General features: G+C 43.0%; 1 protein-coding gene across 7 annotated transcripts in view; it reads left to right on the top strand.

Moving 5' to 3' along the window:
* The window catches only part of ITGAM (integrin subunit alpha M), a 160,860-nt gene that overhangs the window by 110,830 nt on the left and 27,062 nt on the right, over positions 1-22,968 (top strand). For all 7 annotated transcript variants that reach the window (XM_085883953.1, XM_085883954.1, XM_085883952.1 and 4 more), the window contains 4 exons: positions 383-530; positions 3,210-3,280; positions 11,362-11,509; positions 22,284-22,432. In XM_085883953.1, coding sequence (XP_085740079.1) covers positions 383-530; positions 3,210-3,280; positions 11,362-11,509; positions 22,284-22,432 — 516 coding nt within the window. The remainder of the gene's footprint in view (positions 1-382; positions 531-3,209; positions 3,281-11,361; positions 11,510-22,283; positions 22,433-22,968) is intronic.

Here is a 22,968-nt window from a genome sequence, read left to right as displayed (position 1 = left end):
AGTGACAAATTTTTGATACAGTGACTTCTGACCAGGTCATCTCTTTATTATAATAAATAAGTCAGTCAGTCAGTCTTGGTCGCCATTTGTAGCCAAAGACGGCCGTTCACATGTGACATGCCAACAACCTGATAACATGAATTTGTTTGTAGTGTGGGAGCTGCTGCCGAGACAACAACCACATTCCGTGATAGCAAGAAGTATAACCTAGTGTTAAAGGATATTCAAGAAGACCAGACCATTTGCTACTTGCATTGTTAGGCTGGAAGATTGCCAGTGATAACTCACCTTCTCTTCACAAATAATTGAATGAATAAGTGTTACGATATGTTTGAAAGTGCTTTTCACAAAACACTTTTATGAAAGCATGATTTCTCTCCAGGTTGGAAAGGCAAGTGAAGGAGCAGGCAAACTTCAGTTGGAGATCATTGCAAGCAAGCCAATTGAGAACCACTTGTTCTTTGTAACAGACTATAGGGCTCTTGCAGGCATTCTGCACAAGTTGCAAGAGAATATTTTCATCATTGAAGGTGTGGCACCATGTTACAGCATCAACACATCATTCTTTTTGTTGGGAAATACAACTGGCTGTTCATCTGCAATCATATGCATGTAACAAGATCACATGGTAACTTTCACACGAATAAGCATTTGAGTCAACACCACAGCACCACAGACCTTTAAAGTATATTAAATGGAGTATGTTTGGTTCATTTAAATTTAAAGGCATCTCAATATTAAGTGTAACTAAATTAAATTGTATCTGTGAACTAATAAAAAAAAGTCTGTTGAGAGATTGAGTTAATGGGATATATCTTAGAAATATTGCAAACCGTGGTGTCTGTTCATGCATTCGTCTGTCTTCTGTTTATGTTAGTTTGGGTGTTTGCCCCAAGTTTGGGTGTTTAAAGCACATTCATCCCACACTGCATTTGAAAAGCTGTGCATGCAGGCAAAGTTTATATTCAATTTGAAATGACAAGGGAACATGCATGAACAATGTTGATGCCAAATATTATTTCGCAAAGACAAATCCAATCTCTGCCACCCGATGTTGCAACACCATTTCACAGTGGGCGTATAAGTAGTTCAGAGCTTTGGCTCTGAGTGAAACCAAGAGGACAACACAATTAACCTTTTTAAAGTCCATGAAATAATTTTAATTGATAAATTAACTTATACTTTTCCCATCACTGGGGATGGGTCTACCTTTGCTAGTTAAATATAATATAAACATCGGATGTTTACATTACATTTAACTAGCTTTATATACATCTAGTTAAATATGTAGTATTTCACTAGATGGTCATATTATGTGGGTATTTAACTAGCTTTATAAACATCGAGTTAAATATATTATATTTAATAATCTTTAACACTTAATAATGTTATATTTAACTGGATGGTTATATTACATTTAACATCGGATGTTTATATTATATTTGACTTGCTTTATGAACATCTAGTTAAATACATTATATTAGTAATCTTTAACACATAAATCTTTATGTTTAACACCTAAATATATTATATTTATTTAGATGTTTATATTATATTTAAATTTCGGAAGTTTATATTATATTTCACTCGTTTTATAAACATCTCGTTAAACATATCATATAAGTATCTTTAACACATAAATATTTATCTTTAACACACAAATATATTATATTTACCTGGATGCTTATTTATTTCACTAGCTTTATAAACATAGAGTTAAATATATTATATTAGTAATCTTTAACACATTAATCTTTATCTTTAACACACAAATATATTATATTTATCAACATGTTTATATTATATTTCACTAGCGTTATAATCATCAAGTTAAATATATCATATTAGTAATCTTTAACACATAAATATTTATCTTTAACACACAAATATATTATATTTATCTCGATGTTTATATTATTTTTAAAATTAGGATGTTTATATTATATTTCACTCGCTTTATAATCATCAAGTTAAATATATCATATTAGTAATCTTTAACACATAAATATTTCTCTTTAACACACAAATATATTATATTTATCTCGATGTTTATATTATTTTTAAAATTAGGATGTTTATATTATATTTCACTAGCTTTATAATCATCTAGTTAAATATATCATAGTAGTAATCTTTAACACACAAATATTTTTCTTTAACACACAAATATATTATATTTATCTACATGTTTATGTTATATTTCACTAGCTTTATTAACATCTAGTTACAGGAATGATGAGTCAGATGGCCTCTTCCTTTATCTTAGTTTTTTGTCACTCCTTGTATAGAATGCAGTGTCATTGCATGCCATAAACCTGCTATGAGATAAAGGATCGACATAATGCGTTGAAGCGCACAAAGTTGAATATCAATTTGTGCTCACTCGTGCATTCATCAGGACAGCAGAGCCTGCTCCGAACGTGAATACAACAGACTTTGATACCAATACGTATTCTAATGGTTTATTTTATTAAGACCCATGAGATAAGTTGCAGACTTGAAAGTTGTGACTTCATTCAAAACTGTATTGAAACATGTTTGTATAACTTTGGGGAGTTTTAATATTATTGAAGTTTCTTTTAAAATCATTGTGATGGAATATTATTAAATGGTTTAAGCTCATTTAGAATTTCCGACATGAATTAAAGCGGTTTAATCTCCTATTACTACTACGACCCCAATTATTCAACACCTATTGTTGGGTCAGCCAGGGATCATTTGGCCCTAGTCTTTCACCAACCAGGCCAGGCCTGACATTCGACTGAAGCTGACAATAATTCGAAATTTGTTTAGGGTGCAGGTGATTACTTTTCACAGACAGAATAGGATATTTAACGTTCGCCAACTAATGCTAGTAGATGATACACTCACACGTTAACGTTCATCAAATGGACGTGGAATGCACAATATTATGAATTGCACTGCCTGCGAAACACTAGGACGACAGTTTATAACTGGCTTGAGATTCAAATCCAGGTGAGACGGTTCCGAGGTGAGTGTGCATACTTCTAAGCTGTCCTTGAAATCCTGAATTTACAAATTGCCAAAAATAATTAGTATATAATCATGTGCTGCTTTATAAACAATGCAACTGAATTAAAATAATGATATTTTCCATGATAAAATGAATTATAAACGTTACACATGCATGTGCTTCTCAGTGTTGTAAAACTGGCTGACCTTCGAACCAGAGTCCTGTTTTGTTTCAGGAGAAAGCAGTAACGGAACATCATTCATAACGGAGCTGGCAGAACCTGGGCTTGGTTTGCATATCTCTAAGGTACAAATCAATCACTACTACAGCCTCAAATGCACAAGGCACACATCATGGCAGCCCTTAATTATCCCCACACTTTTTGAAAAAATCAGAGGGGTAATGTAATCTGCTCCATCCATCCGTTCATCCTTCACGCTATCTCCTCCTATAGTGGGGGATCTTGGTGCAGAAGTGTGCACATCCGGATAAAAGTGTGAATTTTGGCACACAAGTAGTTTAGACCTTGACAATCAAAAAAATTGATGGAAGCACTTTGACACACCCCTTTTATGGCCGCCATCTTGGATTTCAAGATGGCCACCATCGAAAACCTATTTTATTCTATATCTCTGAAACTAAACCAGCTAGAGAGTTCATTTCAGTGGCTACACCCACATTTATTGGGTCTAGGAATCATATGGACTAACACTGAAAGGGCTCAGGTGGCAGCCATCTTGAATAAGTCGAAAATTCAAAATGGCTGCCATTCGTGACTAACTTTTAATGATATCTTGATAACCAAACAAGCTAGGAAGATAAAATTGGTGTTGGTGGGTCCACCCATATTTGTTGGGTCCAGGAATGTGATGAAGTCAATTTTCAATAGCTCAGATGGCAGCTGTATTGAATTTCTAAAAAAAAGGCTGCCATTAGCAACATAATACAATCACATCTCAATGCCTGAGCAATTCGCTTATCTTATCTTGATCACCGAACAGGTTAGGAGGATAAATTTGGTATCATTCATATTAATTGAATCCAAGAATATAATGATGTAAATTTTAAAGAACTCTGCTTAAAGTCACATTGACTTTCTTAAAAATTCAAAATGGCTGCATTTGCAAAGTACAATCAGAAAGATGTTCTTTCTCTGCTTGAAGTCATGAGGGCTCAAGGAAACCCTTTCCTGGACGAAAGTGGTCCTGACCTCATGACCATGGATACAAGGGAAGTCATGAGTGCAGATTTATCAGAGGCTTTCATAAATGCCATTGGGAAAGGGAAAGAACTGCATGAGAGCTATGTCAGAGACTGCCTTGGAAATTGTTCTGTTCCTCTAACAGACACAATCAAGAGGAACTTCGTCCCTACCTTTGCTAAGCCAGAGGAACCGAAGAAAAAGGAGAGCAAAGTTTCTATGCTCAAGCATGATGCTTCACTTGTGACACAGCTGTTTCTCTCTGTGCAGTCAAGACCAGATAGTGACCTTGATGAGTTCTTTAGGTATTTAGCTGGCAAGAAATCTGATATTCTGGAATGTCTGAAGATTCCAAAGGTTTCTGTGGGTCCTGATGTGACAGCTAAAGTTCTAGATGGTGCAGCAGTAGTTGACATGGTGCTACCAACCAAGGCAAAGACATATGATGATTATGTCACCTGCCACTTCATACCCTACCTCTCATCTTCAGCACAAGGCAATGTGAGGAGATTGGACTTGGTTTGGGACACATATCCAGAAGATAGTCTCAAGCTGAAAACCCAAGAAAAGCGAGGATCTGGATCAAAGGTTGCCCGCACTGTTTTAAAAGGTACAACTCCAGTTCCATCCAGTTGGAAGCATTTTCTACAAAACAGTGAAAACAAAGTTGGCCTGTTTCAATATTGAAGCGATGAAGTCAAACATGCATCTGCAACTATGCCTGGGATACATTTATATGCCACAAAGGATGACAGAGTGTTGGTGAGTGACACTGCTGACAGATTACAGAGTGACCTACAGAATATTTCACCTTGCAACCACCACGAAGCAGATGGAAGAATGTTCCTTCATGTTAAGGCCCAGTCACACCTTGACGTTTTAGCCAGGAATGGCAACGTATAAAAATGCACGTAAAACGTTGGCGTACGCTGAAGTTTTGAGGTTTTTTAAAATTTTGGTCGTATTCATAACGTGTTGGTCGTATGCATAACATATTAGTAAGGGGCACAGAACGTTTCGTTGTGTTAAAGATAACTTATACCAACGAATGCTTACCCTCTTGTCGGCGTTCACAAACTATGCCCAACGATACTTTAACTTAGTCATTGTACGCTGCACGTATCGCGACGAACTCGTGGCGTTCTCTGTTAAAAACCTGCCGCTAGCCGATTTAAATCATAACCGCCTGAAAATTGGAAGTGTCAACATCGCAGTCACACCTTGATGATTTAGCCAGCGTATGCCGACCTATGAAAAATGTGTCTAAAACGCTGGGACACATCGAATACGGTATAGGTAAGTTGTGTATACGTTAGCAGCACGATGAAAAACAATGAAGTCCGCTGGCATATTACGTGGTACGTCTAGTACGTCGTGAAATTTCAAGCATGCTGAAAATTTTACGATGTACTCGACGTATGGCTCACAAGTTCCGCATACGCTGGCGTAAGTTCTCGGCACGCTCCGCAATCGTTTACACAGGTCGGCCACACGTTACTTGTAAGTTACTCATAAGTCAAAACACGTCGAGGTACTGTTTAGCATACCCGAAACTTAATTTTTAACTTACGACTAACGTGCTTTGAACATATTAGTAGCGTGCTTTGAACCTATGAGTAGTGTGCTTTGAACCTATGTGTAACGTATCTCAAACGCACATTGGCGTATGCAGACGAATTTGATTGACGTCTTCCCGACGACCACAGAACTTACTGAACGTGTTTCTAACTTACAGCTACCGTATAATGGCGTATTGGCAGTGTTTAGTGGAATTGGTATATACAAATGGGCTTCACAAGAGGAACCCGTCAGTGTTCCTGACTCCATGTTGAGTAGATGTCAATGTCACTGGCAGTAGCAGCAGCAGTAGTAGTAGTAGTAGTTCGAGAGAATTTAGTGATGTCGATGTTATTAGTAGTAGTAGTTCGAGAGAATTTAGTGATGTCGATGTTATTAGTAGTAGTAGTAGTAGTAGTTCGAGAGAATTTAGTGATGTTGATGTTGGTAGTAGTAGTAGTAGTAGTAGTTCGAGAGAATTTAGTGATGTTGATGTTGGTAGTAGTAGTAGTAGTAGTAGTTTGAGAGAATTTAATGATGTCGATGTTATTAGTAGTAGAAGTAGAAGTAGTAGTTCGAGAGAATTTAGTGATGTCGATGTTGGTTGGTAGTAGTAGTAGTAGTAGTAGTAGTAGTAGTAGTAGTACTTTCAAGTAACGTGTTGCAAAGTGTGAACAACGTTCGTGTAGCGTGCTTACAAAACGTTACTCATAGGTTAGAAATAAGTTTTGGGTACGCTAAACATTACCTCCACGTGTTTCGACTTATGAGTAACTTACAAGTAACGTGTTTCAACGTGTGTCAACGATCGCATAACGTGCCTACAACTTATGGCCAGCGTAGCAGAACGTGTGAGTCATACGCCGGCATACGTCGTAAAATTTCAAGCATGAAAAAATTTAAGGAAATCCCAAAAGTTCAACGTTTAAAACCAGCATACCAGCACTTATGGCAGTGTTTTTCAGCGTGGTCTTAACATATACAAAACGTACCCACAACGTATTCGACGTGTACCAGCGTTTTACACATTTTTGCAAAAATCGGCATAAGCTGGCTAAAACGTCAAGGTGTGACTGGGCCTTTAGTGATTCTTCACGTGAAGGGAATTCCAAGGTGATGGTTCGTACTGTTGACAGTGATGTGGTTGTTATCACCATTGGCATATTTGAAAGACTTGGACTCCAGGAACTTTGCATAGACTTTGGTACCGGAAAGAATCATCAGTTTATTCCAGTGCACACAGTCGCTCAAAATCTATGACCACAGAAATGCCACACTTTGCCTCTGTTCCATGCCTATACAGGGTGTGATACCACCTCACCCTTCTTCGGTATTGGAAAGCGAACTGCATGGGCAACACGGGAGGCCTTCCTGCAGATCACAGATACCCTAACTGTGCTGATGGCTCATCCAGAGGAGCTAAGCATTGATAGTATCCACATGGAGCTCTTGGAAAGGTTCACGATCTTGATGTATGCCAAGACATCAAATGCTTCTCGTGTCAATGTTGCTCGTCGGGAGCCTTTTTTCCCAAGGAACTCGAACACTTGATACCATCCCACCTACCCAACAGGCACTACTGCAGCATGCTTTCCGTGCCCTTTACCAAGCGTCTCACATCTGGAATCATTGTCTCGAACCACAGCAGGACTTACCTGATGCCTCAGACTGGGGGTGGGTGAAGGATGAAAAGAGCAACGTGTATGCTCCACTCTGGACTGTACTACCAGATGCAAGTAAAGCATGTGCACTGCTTTTTAATTGTGGGTGCACTAAAGTTTGCAGGGGCAACTGCAAATGTTCAAGAGCAAGTCTGCCATGTACACTCCTCTGCCGATGCCAAGGTGGTTGCATCAATAATGGTAGTTGACATTTGTTGTAACTGCATCTCTTTGTCAAGGATGATTCAGCCGACCAGAGTCGGTCAATATAGCCGCCCGACTATTCAAAATGTTGTGCAAATGATAGCCGATCAATCATTCGAATAGTTGTCAAACTTGAATGTGCTCCATTGATACTGAATCTAAAAACCCGGTGTTAAAGCAGATTGATGTAAGGTACATCATTACCTTTTGCAGACATAGATGTTTTAAGTTGGGAATGTCAGTTGTCTTTGATATTGTAAATAGTCAGTGAAATGTTATCATGCCAGGCATTTTTTCATTCATTGACCTGACTAGCTTGTATATTTGACATATCATTAAAATTATGGCACATGTAGCTGCCATCTTGATTTCCTATACAAAACTGTATAACAATCAATCAGCTTTTTAAATTTGTTTTGATTCCTTGACAGAACAAATATACATGATGATACGAGATTGATTTTCCTAGCTTGTTCAGGTATTGGGGTTTCATTGAATTATGTTGCTAATGGCAGCCATTTTAGAAATTCAACATGGCTGCCACCTGAGCTATTTAAAATTGACTTCATCACATTCCTGGACCCAACAAATATGGGTGTAGACACCAATTTTATCTTCCTAGCCTGTTTGGTTATCAACATATCATTAAAAGTTAGTCGCGAATGGCGGCCATTTTGAATTTTCAACTTATTCAAGATGGCTGCCACCTGAGCCCTTTCAGAGTTATTCCATACGATTCCTAGACCCCATAAATGTGGGTGTAGCCACTGAAATGAACTCTCCAGCTGGTTTAATTTCGGAGATATATAATAAAATAGGTTTTCAATGGTGGCCATCTTGAAATCCAAGATGGCGGCCATAAAAGGGGTGTGTCAAAGTGCTTCCATCAATTTTTTTTGATTGTCAAGGTCTAAACTACTTGTGAGCCAAAATTCACACTTTTATCCGGATGTGCACACTTGGGTTGGTTTTGTGCACTAAGATCCCCCACTACTAAATCATCCATCCATTGGGACCATACTCTGTGCAGAGCGTTGGTGCTGCCGAAGTTGTCTCCTAGGCTATTGGGCACAATACTGGATGGGTTGCCACTCTGACACAGGATACCAGCAAGCTGGCACTCATTTTGTCAATCTCGGAAGGATGACAGGCAGAGTCAATCCCACCTGGTATTAATTCAACAACCGAGGGGGATTTGAACTCAGGATCCTAGGATCCCAAGCCCATCACCCTAACCATTAAGCCAACACCAGGCATCCTTCTAAACGGTGGTGCAGAAATTCACCAAACTTGGTAGTTATGATAATCACATGGCAATAAGGTACAAGAGCAGGGTCATTTTTGGCCCCACCCCTGGGGCAGGGTCAAAAGGTTAAATACCGAATAATTACCTGCACATTTTAAAACATTTTTAAATGATACTTTGAATATGCAATCAACATTGGAAGATGCATGAAATATGTAACAATTTTTTGAATTTGACCCCCAGCTTATGCCCCGGGGGTGGGAACTGAGGATAACAGGGGTCAAAACAGGAATAAATATTTTAAACTCAAAATTTGATATTGAGTCATTCCTGGTGGAGTTTTTTGCCATCTTTCAACTTTGCTTTAGGTGGGAAGCGTGGGGATTTGCGATGGCACTCCTTCGACTTCACTGTAGTTTCAATTGCCAAATTAAATTGTAATTATCTTGAAAGAGATTATTTTGGAAATTATGTCATTTAGAAGCTTTGAATGCTTACATTACTTTTTGGGTAAAGGCTCTTATCAACTATTTCACAATCAATTGGTGCGTAAATACTATAGAGGTACGAGGGTTGATGATAAACCTCATTGCTGACATAGAAGCAGAGAAGTAAAATAATTTGATTGTTCAGTGAAGAGGTTGACTTGTTTGACATTCCCATCTGAACACACAGCTCATGGTGGTACAATCGCTTTTATATCCAGTTTATGAATCCTAAATTGTTAATGTATTCATTTTTTCTGAATATCCTTATCCTCAAAAGTAAATATGATATGTATTGTTACGGCTGTGGAAATTCGCAAACCACCATCCAGGTCCAGTAGGTGAGGTATCTCTTAAGTACATGTGTAGTTAGCCCCAAACCCGTTGTTTAGAGGGAATAAATGTGATTCATTCGGGCTGCGACGCTTTCAGTCAGTCGTTTTTCTTTTTCTATATTTTATTTCAAACAAAAACCAACAAGGGGCTCGGTGGCTTTTCGCGCCATTCTTCTCTGCGCTTGGTGCGAGGGAGGAGAAGCGAGGGGAGGGCAGCTGGCACCCGATTGGTGGATGCGCGGTGTGACTCGGCCAGGGAGGAGGAACGCCCCTCTTCGAGACCTTTCTCGAAGCGCCTCGAAGTGGGGTGGAGCAAAGAACGGGGCGGAGCAACAGGGCAGAGCTCCGCCATATAAAAGTCGGAGATGGGCGAAGCAGTTTTGTGGATGCTCTTGCTCGGTGGATATTCTTGCTTTGTGGTTGCTCTCGCTCTCGTCTTCCGGCTCGATCGTCTGGTGGCCGCTGGCCTGGTCTTTTGTGGGGCAGTTGCAAGACCCCGCTGGCGGGAAGGAGCGTCCGCCATTCCCCTCTCCCGACTTCGAGCATCCACGTTTCCCCCCCCCCATCCACGCTGGGATAGCGCCGAACACTCGGTCCGTGGCGTCGAGTGGCCAACACGTGCAGGCACGAGGCACGCAGGAGAGGACTCGCCTACCACGCCAGGGCACGGAGTCGGTTCCAGGCGGGACCACGTTGACAGACGTAGGAGAGGGACTCGACGGCCCAAAAGGGAAGTCACCATTTATTTTCGGGGTTTTTTTTTTCTGGAACTTGTGGCGCCGTGTCTTGTGAAGTAAAACTGTATAAGTGTTGCCGTGTGTCGGTCTTAGTCGGTTGTAGCTCTGCGTCGTCGTTGCTTTAATTGTTTTCTTCTTGCATTGTTTTATGAGCATTCTGATCCTGTTTGGCTGTATATGTGTGCTCTCCGTGTGTCGTGTGAATAAAGTGCTTGTGTGAACTTGTTCCCCGTTTCGCTGCGTCCTTCCCTTTGTTGAATCTCCATCTTGCTTCACATAAAGGGTTCGTAGTGGGCTTAATACGCCCGATAAGTAATTGGAACTGTCGAGGCCGACGATAACACCGCTCGGTTATCCCGATAGTACGGAGCGGACCGCTTTAGCGGCCCGTGTCCAGAGTCGACCTGCGGCGAGGTGCGATTGCCCAGTTTACCATCCGCGTGGGTACTTAGGTAGGTCGAGTTTGGCGAACAACCCTATCCCACGCGGGTGGCCAATTGACACGATCGTGGTGAGGCCGAAAGGCCCACCCGTGACTAGCTCCCGGCGTTAGTCCGAGAGGGTCACGACAGAATTGTCCGTCCGGTGGGCGACGTGCCGCAATTCGAGTCACGTGGCCGATCGCATGCTGGTGGGCGCGAATTCGCGACAGTATGTATATCTCTCCAACAGCAAGATATCTCCTCCAACAGTTTCAGATAATGTCGGAAAAATTGCCATGGAAAAAATATAGCTTTGCGAAAAATATAGCACGTATTTAATGATCGGCCCTCGTAGGATGCAGCACCAATAGTTGAAATCCAAGATTTTTGTGATTCAAATCACTGAAGATAGCAGCAGTAATTAACAATGAGAGGACTGATAGAATATGGCAACCAGAAGATGTTTTATTCCTGGATTTAAATGGCATGTTGTTTTTATGATCATTATTTGCATTCCACCTGCTGGAATATTTTTTCAGGATGTCACATTGTTTGGAGCACCAGGCATGTATGATTGGACAGGAGCAGTGCTGCGACAAGCCAATGGGAAACTTGTCACTTCGATACGTGATGTGAAAATGAAGAATCGAAAGGCCACGTACCAAGAGGCATCAGACAGCTACATTGGTAAGAACTATAATAATAATAACAAGTAAAAAAGACATAAAATGTCATAGCCCCCATTGTTTTAGTAATTTTGCTGGACGGCGTTAAAGGGCTAGCCCATATTTATGTACAACTAAAATGGTCACCAGTCTACCAGTTGGCCATCTTTGATCAGATCGCAAAATAAAGTGAGGTGCACGTGTTTGCCATCGTGTACAGTACTGTGCTTGTGTCAAGTTTGAACAAAATCGGATCATGCATATCTGAGAAATATTTGGGGACACATTCAAGTCGGAAAATGGCTGCCTGTGGGCCATCTTGGATGTGATCTCGAAAAAAATGATGTGCATATGTAAACCATCATTCTTTATTTGTCTGCCAAGTTTGAACAACAACAGTAAATGCATGTCTGAGAAATGGTTGAGGACATGTTCAACATCGGGGGTGTTTTTAGATCCTTGTGGAGGATCTCTAAGTCTTACTCACGTTGTTCTTTTTGTGGACTTTTTTGTTTCACAGCCTACAGTTTTCATCGAAAGTTCCTGAAACTTGGCATATATATGTAAAAATACCCTGCGCAGACAGTGACGATCTCCGATTTTGAAAATTCCTCCTAGAAAAAAAGTTATAACGTCAAAATATCTCCGCTAATGGAAATCGCCTAAAAAATTATCTCCGAAACTAGGCAAGCTTTTTGAATTCTGTTTGCGGGAATCGAACAGGGCATGAGCAGAGATGAATTACCGCACAGATGATGCATCACTATGACGGCATATCGATTTTTATGATGTCATTCCTATTTTTTGACATTTTTTGTTTTTTGTTTCATTGTTTCACAGCCTACAGTTTTCATCAAAACTTCCTGAAACTTGGCATATATATGTAAAAATACCCTGCACAGACAGTAACGATCTCCGATTTTTAAAATTCCTCCTAGAAAAAAAGTTTTGACGTCAAAATATCTCAAGCTAATGGAAATCGCCTAAAAAAATTATCTCCGAAACTAGGCAAGCTTTTTGAATTCTGTTGGCGGGAATCGAACAGGGCATTAGCAGAGATGAATTACCGCACATATGATACATCACTCTGACGTCATATCAATTTTTATGACATCATTCCTATTTTTTGACATTTTTTTTTGTTTCACAACCCAGAGTTTTCATCGGATCTTTGTGAAACTTGCCATGTATATGCAGAAAGCCCACGCGCAGGCAGTAACTATCTCCGATTTTGGAAATTCTTCCTAGAAAAAAAGTTGACGTCATAATATCGCTGCTAATAGAAATCACCTATACAATTATCTCTGAAACTGGGCAAGCTGTTTGAATTTTGTTTGCGGGAATCAAGCCGGGCATTAGCACAGATAATTTATTGCAAACCTGATACATCACAATGACGTAATATTCGTTTTATGACGTCATCATTAAGAGGACGAGGATCTTAGCTCATTTGAGCTTGTTTACAACTAAAATGGCTGCCAGTCCGCCATCTTGAACCTGATCTTGAAAAAAATGACATGAATATGTTAGCCATCATTTATGATCTGTGTGCCAAGTTTGAACAAATCGGCAAATGCATGTCTGAGAAATGGTTGAGGATGTGTTCGACCCCGGTTTTTTTTAATATCTACAATGGCTGCCAGTGTCCCAGTTGGCCATCTTTGATCAAATCGCAAAATAAAGTGAGGTACCCATGTTTGCCATCATGTACTGTGCTCTGCCAAGTTTGAATAAAATCGGACCATGCATGTCTGAAAAATGGTTGGGGACACATTTAAATAGGAAAATGGTCACCAGTTGGTCATCTTGGATTTGATCTCAAAAAAAAATAAAAATGATGTGCTTACGTAAGCCATCATTCTTTATCTGTGTGTCAAGTTTGAACAACATTGGTAAATGCAAGTACGAGAAATGGTTGAGGACGTGTTCAACATCAGGTTTTTTTAATCACTAAAATGGCTGCCGGTCGGCCATCTTGGATCTGAACTTGGGGTGGGGGGGGGATTACGTGCATATGTGTACCATCATGTTTTGTCTTTTTGCCCAGTATGAATAAAATCAGTCCATACATGTCAGAGATTATGATTGCGGACGCACGCATGCACGGACACGAAAGTCGAGACCAAATCCATCAGCCTCCGTTTTGGACTCCGTCCAACACCGTCTAATAATAATAATAATGAATAATTAATTGTGATACTAGTATTGTAAAAATGACGATAACAAGTTTGGAACAATAATAACAATACCATAATAATAATATTGCTATATAGTGTTGCAGGGAGAGGTTGCCCAAAATGTGACTTGGTGCCAAGATGGGACATTGCAATGTTTATTTAACAGTTCCTGCTAATGGAATAAATTTTAAAATATAAATTAATGAACTTCAGAATATTTCAACTTCTCCGTTGATTACTTTTGTATTTCTTCCAATTGCAGTTCAAATGTCATGTCTCGGGCAACCTTCCCTTATTACCTCCGCCACCGAAGGTGAATGAGGTTAAGTTTTCACCCCTTTCTGTCTGTTTATTTGAGTGCAGGATATCTTGTTGTGGACGGATCTGGATGAAAATTGTGGACAGGTTCGGTGTGTGACAAGGACGAACTGATTAAAAAATTCAAGTATCCAGATCCGGATCTTCACCAAAATCTAAAGTGATTCTTCACCATCGAGAGATACGGCCAAAAACGATATGTAGCACAATATCTCAAAAAGTTGTGGATGGTTTCGGACGAAACTTGGTGGACAGGTTGTGTGACAAGGAAGAATTGATTCAATTTTGGTTAAGATTGGAATCTGGATCTGGATACAATAATTTTTTTTAAGTGATTCTTCATCATTGAGAGAGAAATATGGCCATAAAGGATATAGTACTGTGTAGTGTGATATTTCAAAAATGTATTGGGCCCAACATGGTCTCGTGGATCAGGCATTACTTGGCGGAGGTATGCGCTCTACTGAGCGTCATTCGAGTTCAATATTGTGGAGAGCCTGTGGTGTGGCACACTTCCAGAGGTCCAATTGACTCTGCCAGGGAAAGTTTCAAGACAACTCCAATGGTCCGAATGGCACACTTGTGATTCCATGTCAAGAAGAGCCAAGCTGATAGTCCTCGCAATCATGATCGTGAAAATTTTCCCTGCACAATGGCCAATCTCATACCTTCGACATGCACAGTCCAAAAAGCCGAGCCAGTCCACTTGCAAAAATAACGGTGTTATTTAATAATGTGTCTCGTCCAATCCAATAAATAAATGGCAGGGGAAGGTTGCCCAATAATGTGCATTGTAATTTTTTTAAACAATTGCTGCAATTGGAAGAAATTTAAAGTATTGTGTCTCTGCTAGGCAGACAGCAGTTGCATCTCTCCCTGCTGATCTGGAGATGAATAGACTATGATCTGATATATTGAATATGTCCTGTAATCCTGGACAATCTTGCAATCACACCCTATCAATCTGGAAGGATCATAAAATGGCCCATCTTTCTGATTTCTTGGTCATTTATTGGAAGAGGTTCAGTCTCTTGAATTTCCAGGCTTCACCATCAGCCATGACCTTTCCTGGGCTGGACGGCAAAGCTGGCCTCAAAAGGCAGCCGCACATTGGGCATACTCTGTCGATCCAGGGCTTTTGTTGGAAAAGCAAATATTATTCACATTCTACAACACCTTTGTCCATAGCTCAATAGAGTACCAGTCACAACTATGAGCTGGCATCCCAGCACCACATCTGTCTATCCTGGATTCTGTGGACTCTATAGCTCTCAAAATTATTAGAATCTCTCCTGATGAGGCTGAAGCACAGGGTCTGTTTCCTGCACATTGCAAGCAAGTCCGTGGTCTCTGTTTCCACACTCCAGTCTCCAATATTGCCCCCTCTGCTTTCTCAGTCCCCTGACCCTTCCAATCTACTCCAGGATGCATGCCTTCTTCCAGTAACCTGCTACTGGTTAAACTTCCAAAATCAATGCTGACTGCATACCTCAACTCTTTTTATTCCTCACTTCTCCCATCTACAGAACCACCTTCCAGAGACTGTTCTCTTTCACTCTTCCCTCCGGGGCTTAAAGCAAGCAGTGCAATGTCATTTCATGTCATCCTCAATGTTGGCCCATGATCTTGATTATGCCCATTAATGTTTCCTAACCCAACCATCTTACTTGCTATTTTCAGGGTTCCCTCTCCTCCTCCCTTTCCTCTTATCATGTTCATTCATCCCCTTGATGTTTGTCCACTGTCAGCTCTCCTACCCTATTTGATGAGCTCTGCTCATAGAAAGAAAAAAAAGAAGTCTTGTAACATCTGTGAGGTACATAGGAAGCAGTAGTTAGTGTAAGACCTAACACACCATTTGTGCTTGGTTGTTCTTATAACTTTTTATCCTGTGCACGTGAAGCAAAGAGCAGGGTTAAGCAATTGGTTCACGTCTGTCCGTCTGTCTGATAAGTTTTTATGATCGTCAATTTATGATTGAGGAACAAGTTATTTAAATCGAATGTTATTTTTTGCACATGAATTGGATCTTGAATAGGAAGACAAGTCTTTCGTTTTAACGTACTTTATCTCTGGATTTGTCTCGATCGCACATGCGTAGAGAGGAGTGAGATAATATTTTTTACTCTGCCTGCCTGGCAGTCAAACCAAATTGGAAATAGTTACAAACAGAAAGCATACTGTTGTTAAGGACGTCATAATGGACACATACGACAGGCACAAATAACTAATGTAATGTGTTAGATCGGGCGGTGTAATAAGACGCTGCAGAAAATGGTTGTAAAACCCATATTTCATTTATTTGTACGACTTCTATTTTACTTTAATTTAATTACACATTCAAGCACTGTTGTACACAAATCATCTGTCATAATACATACAAGAAACTACAGTTTTGCAGGACAGTACTTCAATTTAAATAAAGGTTCAATGGGGTGGTGTATAAAGGTGGTATTCGGGATTGTTTCTGGTCTACTTCATAAGCACTAAACTTTCAGATTTTTTTTTAAACAATAGTTAAAATCATTGTTTTCTCAAAATTTAAGTCCAGTACTGTAATTCGGACTGGACTTAAATTATTGAATATTACTGTACTGTACTTAAGGACTTGAACACTGCACTGGGTATCATGTTCTCTGATCTCTCTAGTCGAACTCGATATTAAGTAATTATATTGAGGATAAGGTGTCTTACTGTTTTGGCAGCCGACAGCTCCCATCTGTCCTGGTTCTGTATTGAGTCTGTCTGTCCTGCAGTCATTCAGGCAACGGCCTCCAGTCCCTTGATTTTGCCTCTCCGGTCCCTTGATTCTGCCTCTGCGTCCCTTGATTCTTCCTCTGCAGTCCCTTGATTCTGCCTCTGCGGTCCCTTGATTCTGCCTCTGCGGTCCCTTGATTCTGCCTCTGCGGTCCCTTGATTCTGCCTCTGCGGTCCCTTGATTCTGCCTCTGCGGTCCCTTGATTCTGCCTCTGCGGTCCCTTGATTCTGCCTCTGCGGTCCCTTGATTCTGCCTCTGCGGTCCCTTGATTCTGCCTCTGCGGTCCCTTGATTCTGCCTCTGCGGTCCCTTGATTCTGCCTCTGCGGTCCCTTGATTCTGCCTCTGCGGTCCCTTGATTCTGCCTCTGCGGTCCCTTGATTCTGCCTCTGCGGTCCCTTGATTCTGCCTCTGCGGTCCCTTGATTCTGCCTCTGAGGTCCCTTGATTCTGCCTCTGCGGTCCCTTGATTCTGCCTGTGCGGTCCCTTGATTCTTCCTCTGCGGTCCCTTGATTCTTCCTCTGCGGTCCCTTGATTTTTCCTCTGCGGTCCCTTGATTCTGCCTCTGCGGTCCCTTGATTTTGCCTCTGCGGTCCCTTGATTTTGCCTCTGCGGTCCCTTGATTTTGCCTCTGCGGTCCCTTGATTTTGCCTCTGCGGTCCCTTGATTCTGCCTCTGCGGTCCCTTGATTCTGCCTCTGCGGTCCCTTGATTCTGCCTCTGCGGTCCCTTGATTCTGCCTCTGCGGTCCCTTGATTCTTCCTCTGCGGTCCCTTGATTCTTCCTCTGCGGTCCCTCGATTCTGCCTCTGCGGTCCCTCGATTCTGCCTCTGCGGTCCCTCGATTCTGCCTCTGCGGTCCCTCGATTCTGCCTCTGCGGTCCCTCGATTCTGCCTCTGCGGTCCCTCGATTCTGCCTCTGCGGTCCCTCGATTCTGCCTCTGCGGTCCCTTGATTCTGCCTCTGCGGTCCCTTGATTCTGCCTCTGCGGTCCCTTGATTCTTCCTCTCCGGTCCCTTGATTCTGCCTCTGCGGTCCCTTGATTCTGCCTCTGCGGTCCCTTGATTCTGCCTCTGCGGTCCCTTGATTCTGCCTCTGCGGTCCCTTGATTCTGCCTCTGCGGTCTCTTGATTTTGCCTCTGCGGTCCCTTGATTTTGCCTCTGCGGTCCCTTGATTCTACCTCTGCGGTCCCTTGATTTTGCCTCTGCGGTCCCTTGATTTTGCCTCTGCGGTCCCTTGATTTTGCCTCTGCGGTCCCTTGATTTTGCCTCTGCGGTCCCTTGATTTTTTCCTCTGCGGTCCCTTGATTTTGCCTCTGCGGCCCCTTGATTTTGCCTCTGCGGTCCCTTGATTTTGCCTCTGCGGTCCCTTGATTTTGCTTATGCGGTCCCTTGATTTTGCCTCTGTGGTCCCTTGATTCTGCCCCTGCGGTCCCTTGATTTTTGCCTCTGCGGTCCCTTGATTCTGCCTCTGCGGTCCCTTGATTTTGCCTCTGCGGTCCCTTGATTTTGCCTCTGCGGTCCCTTGATTTTGCCTCTGCGGTCCCTTGATTTTGCCTCTGCGGTCCCTTGATTTTGCCTCTGCGGTCCCTTGATTTTGCCTCTGCGGTCCCTTGATTCTGCCTCTGCGGTCCCTTGATTCTGCCTCTGCGGTCCCTTGATTCTGCCTCTGCGGTCCCTTGATTCTGCCTCTGCGGTCCCTTGATTCTGCCTCTGCGGTCCCTTGATTCTTCCTCTGCGGTCCCTTGATTCTTCCTCTGCGGTCCCTCGATTCTGCCTCTGCGGTCCCTCGATTCTGCCTCTGCGGTCCCTCGATTCTGCCTCTGCGGTCCCTCGATTCTGCCTCTGCGGTCCCTCGATTCTGCCTCTGCGGTCCCTCGATTCTGCCTCTGCGGTCCCTCGATTCTGCCTCTGCGGTCCCTCGATTCTGCCTCTGCGGTCCCTCGATTCTGCCTCTGCGGTCCCTTGATTCTGCCTCTGCGGTCCCTTGATTCTGCCTCTGCGGTCCCTTGATTCTTCCTCTCCGGTCCCTTGATTCTGCCTCTGCGGTCCCTTGATTCTGCCTCTGCGGTCCCTTGATTCTGCCTCTGCGGTCCCTTGATTCTGCCTCTGCGGTCCCTTGATTCTGCCTCTGCGGTCTCTTGATTTTGCCTCTGCGGTCCCTTGATTTTGCCTCTGCGGTCCCTTGATTCTACCTCTGCGGTCCCTTGATTTTGCCTCTGCGGTCCCTTGATTTTGCCTCTGCGGTCCCTTGATTTTGCCTCTGCGGTCCCTTGATTTTGCCTCTGCGGTCCCTTGATTTTTTTCCTCTGCGGTCCCTTGATTTTGCCTCTGCGGCCCCTTGATTTTGCCTCTGCGGTCCCTTGATTTTGCCTCTGCGGTCCCTTGATTTTGCTTCTGCGGTCCCTTGATTTTGCCTCTGCGGTCCCTTGATTCTGCCCCTGCGGTCCCTTGATTCTGCCTCTGCGGTCCCTTGATTTTGCCTCTGCGGTCCCTTGATTTTGCCTCTGCGGTCCCTTGATTTTGCCTCTGCGGTCCCTTGATTTTGCCTCTGCGGTCCCTTGATTTTGCCTCTGCGGTCCCTTGATTTTGCCTCTGCGGTCCCTTGATTTTGCCTCTGCGGTCCCTTGATTTTGCCTCTGCGGTCCCTTGATTTTTCCTCTGCGGTCCCTTGATTTTTTCCTCTGCGGTCCCTTGATTTTTTCCTCTGCGGTCCCTTGATTTTTCCTCTGCGGTCCCTTGATTTTACCTCTGCGGTCCCTTGATTTTGCCTCTGCGGTCCCTTGATTTTGCCTCTGCGGTCCCTTGATTTTGCCTCTGCGGTCCCTTGATTTTGCCTCTGCGGTCCCTTGATTTTGCCTCTGCGGTCCCTTGATTTTGCCTCTGCGGTCACTTGATTTTGCCTCTGCGGACCCTTGATTATGCCTCTGCGATCTGGTGATCTTGCCTCTGTGGATCCTTCCTCCATTCTGGGCTTTCTGCACCTGCCTGCGGTGCCGTGTGCTGAGTCTTGCCTGCCTGGTTATGCTGAGCTCTTTTCTGATCCTGTAGCAGACTAAGTTCATCTTGTGTCTACCCTCCACTATAACCCAGTTCCTGTGTGAATAACTGCGTGCATGTGACGCCATCGTTGGAATAGTTTTATTGTGTAGCTCTCATTGTCCTTAATAATTGTTTTAACATGTTTTTGTACAGGATTCTGTGTCATCTGTGTCGTGTCTATAATTGATTACTTATTTGTTAAGAGACTGTGTGCATCTTGTTATCTCGCTATTTTCCCACATGACGTTTGGAGGTTCGATTGACATACCTGGGGGATTTAATTAATAATTATCCTCATTTCTAACTGGGGTGGTGCCAGTCTGCACCGAAACATGCACCAATGTTCACCACTCGTTGTCGGTGTGTGAGTTAAAATGACGGTTTCACTTAATCTTTGGAATGTTAGCTCCAGTGTGGTTGGAAACCACTTCAGTTGCTGTTGCAGTTATCCGGCGGTTGCCATTCACCTGTCAGTATTAAACTTGGAAGTCACTATCTTAAGTTTAATTCTTTTAAATTTAACACTTAGCCCAGAAGCCCAATTTGTGATATTGTTGCGGATCCGGGGTGGCGGGATTCTCACCCGACTCTTGGCGCCACCCTCACCACCGCCGTCTCTGGGGTTTATAACGCCGGCTGGCTCGGCACAGGTCTCGGGTCATGCGTCTTCAATCGCGATACCAACGTAATCCTGGACCTTACCAGTTGGGGAAATAGAACCCCGGTTACAGACTGGTTTTGTCAGATGCCGAGCGTTTTCTGCCAGTCTGTAACCATTTTGGTTTTATATGCCAATCGAACGGATCGTTCTTCGACGCGACACAAATTAATCCATAGTGGCAACTTAATCCGAATCAACCAGATTTATTGGGGACACATCAGGGAACACAACACAAGCAAAGCATTCACGACAATGTTTTAATTAATCTATAACCCGTTCTTAATGAGGGAACTACGGATTACAGGTTTTGAGGGGGTCCCTACTGAGATATGCCTTAAACAACATGCAGACAAGACAGACAGACAGTATGCAGACAAAACAGAGTACTTGGTGATGTTTCATGGATGAGAGGAAAGTGTCAAAAGCACGAATGTCGCTCGTAACAAGTGGATGTCCACGGATTCGAGCCCCCAAGCTCGAACACGCCGCGTGGCAAGATGGCGGCGCCGTACTCTTTCTTCTCAAGGCACCGCGTGCGCGGTCTCCGCGCGCTCTGACCCCACATTATGTCGACGGCACAAGACCGTGAGATCGACGATGGGTCCCAGCTGGTTTCTCTCAAGGTCCAGCATACAAGTCCAGGCCTGGCCTGTTCACCAGACAAGGCCAAATCGAGGTGCTTGGGCTCCGGCAGGCGGATCGACAAACGTGTCGAGGACCTTCTCATGAAAGTCGATCGCCCACTCGACGTGCAGGCAGCCTCTAGTCGTTTCTCCTGCCTCCTTCATGAAGCAGATCGCAGACAGACACAGCCGTCCCCTACACAGCAGATCACGACTCCCACCAGTCGTTTCTCAGTTCCACCTTTTCTTTCTCGGCCAATGGCAGACTCGACCCTCAGGTTCAGTTTTCTCTCCTAGCTGATTCACCACTGCCTTTCCTTTTCTCGCTCGCCTCGGAGCCCCTGCTCATCCAGCAGATCGCGACTCGACACTCGTGGTTTCTCTGTTGCCTTCCCTGCCTTTCTTTCGACTCGTTCCTCACGAAAAACAGACACAGCTGTCCCGTGTACAGCCGATCGGCGCCACCATGGCGCTCACAGTTTCACCACCGTTTCTTTTTCGTTTGCTCGCTCGTGAGCCACTGGCTCCTCCCCCTTTTACGAAGCCGACAAACTCCTCCCCCCAGCTCCACCTCCCTCTCCAGGCCACTCCCCCTCAGCCGACTGGGCAGGGCCTATCGTCCGGAGAGGGGAGGAAGAAGAAGCCCTCGGCACACTACCACTGTACGAACAATAAACATGCATCCTACATCTCCCGACACACATGTAACGTCCATTTTACCGAACAGCCTAGCTAAACATGCATTTAATGGGGGATCTGAGCTAATCCTATCTTTAGTAGCCTACTAAGAGCCATTTCCATAACAATATATTATGACAGAATCACACTTGGCATCAAGGAAATCGATAAGTTCTCAAGCCATGCCATCTGAAAACCAAAGCACATATACCTCCTCCTTCTGAAACACCATACAGCAGAGGCAGCTTACTTTTCTCTGGCACCTGCTCATACTCATAAGACAGAACCTGCAAAACATTCAACTTTTAATTTGTTTGAACTTTTGTCTGCGGAAACGTTGCTTGATCATTATGAAAGAATCAATAAGGAATTGTCCAACATTATAAGTGTATGTATGTAATGAAACTACTGTATCGAACAATAAACTCCGAGAGGATTATTTTAATTTTTATTCGGTACATCTAATTACAAGTATAAGATAAGGTTAGTCGTTATTCTTGGCAAAGCGTAGGGACTTGTGTTCTGATGCCTGTGGGAGTGCAGGCTATGCATTGAGCAGTGTACATTTGAGGAGCAGGAGGCTCATTGCTGCGGGAGCACCTCGGTTTCGACACACTGGCAAGGTTATGCTAATGAGCTTGCAGGCAGATACAGGAACCATGATGTTGGAGCAGGAGCTCCTGGGCTTTCAGGTGAGAATACTTTTTCTCCAGTGTTTGAAATTGCATCAACCTGTGATGATGTTCACCACATCCTAATCTGATACAAAGCGACAATGGCAGAATTTCTACGATACAAATCATGTGAATTTTCTTCTCTCTTCCTCAAGTGTGTTTGTGCTGAAAATGTAACCAAGGATCGATACAAAGTTAACTATCGTGTCGACTCGATCTGATTACCTCTGGAGCTGTTTACTATCATTTCCTGTATTTCATTGTTGAGTTCATGAATGCCATTGATTGACCAATCATAAAAACTGGCACACATGCACAATGACACTTGAAATAAAATGGCATCAAACACAGTAAGGTACTGAATCGACAAATTACAGTTTACTCGATATTTATGTTTAAAAAAAAAAACGTTGATTTTTTTTGATAAAAACATTTCAAATACTTATACTCATTTAATTTGCCGAAAACTGATATTTGTCGGTCATGCAGCCTCAAGTAACACCCAATTTTGCTTGATTCAATATCTTTAGAGTGTGCACTGGAGTGTCTTCCTG

The sequence above is a fragment of the Eptatretus burgeri genome, chromosome 6 (genome assembly GCF_056783735.1).
Source record: "Eptatretus burgeri isolate ZD-2024b chromosome 6, Ebu_testis_v1, whole genome shotgun sequence".
Taxonomy (NCBI): Eukaryota; Metazoa; Chordata; class Myxini; order Myxiniformes; family Myxinidae; genus Eptatretus; species Eptatretus burgeri.
Note: the sequence above shows the minus strand (reverse complement) of the source record. Positions and strands in the feature narration are given on the sequence as shown.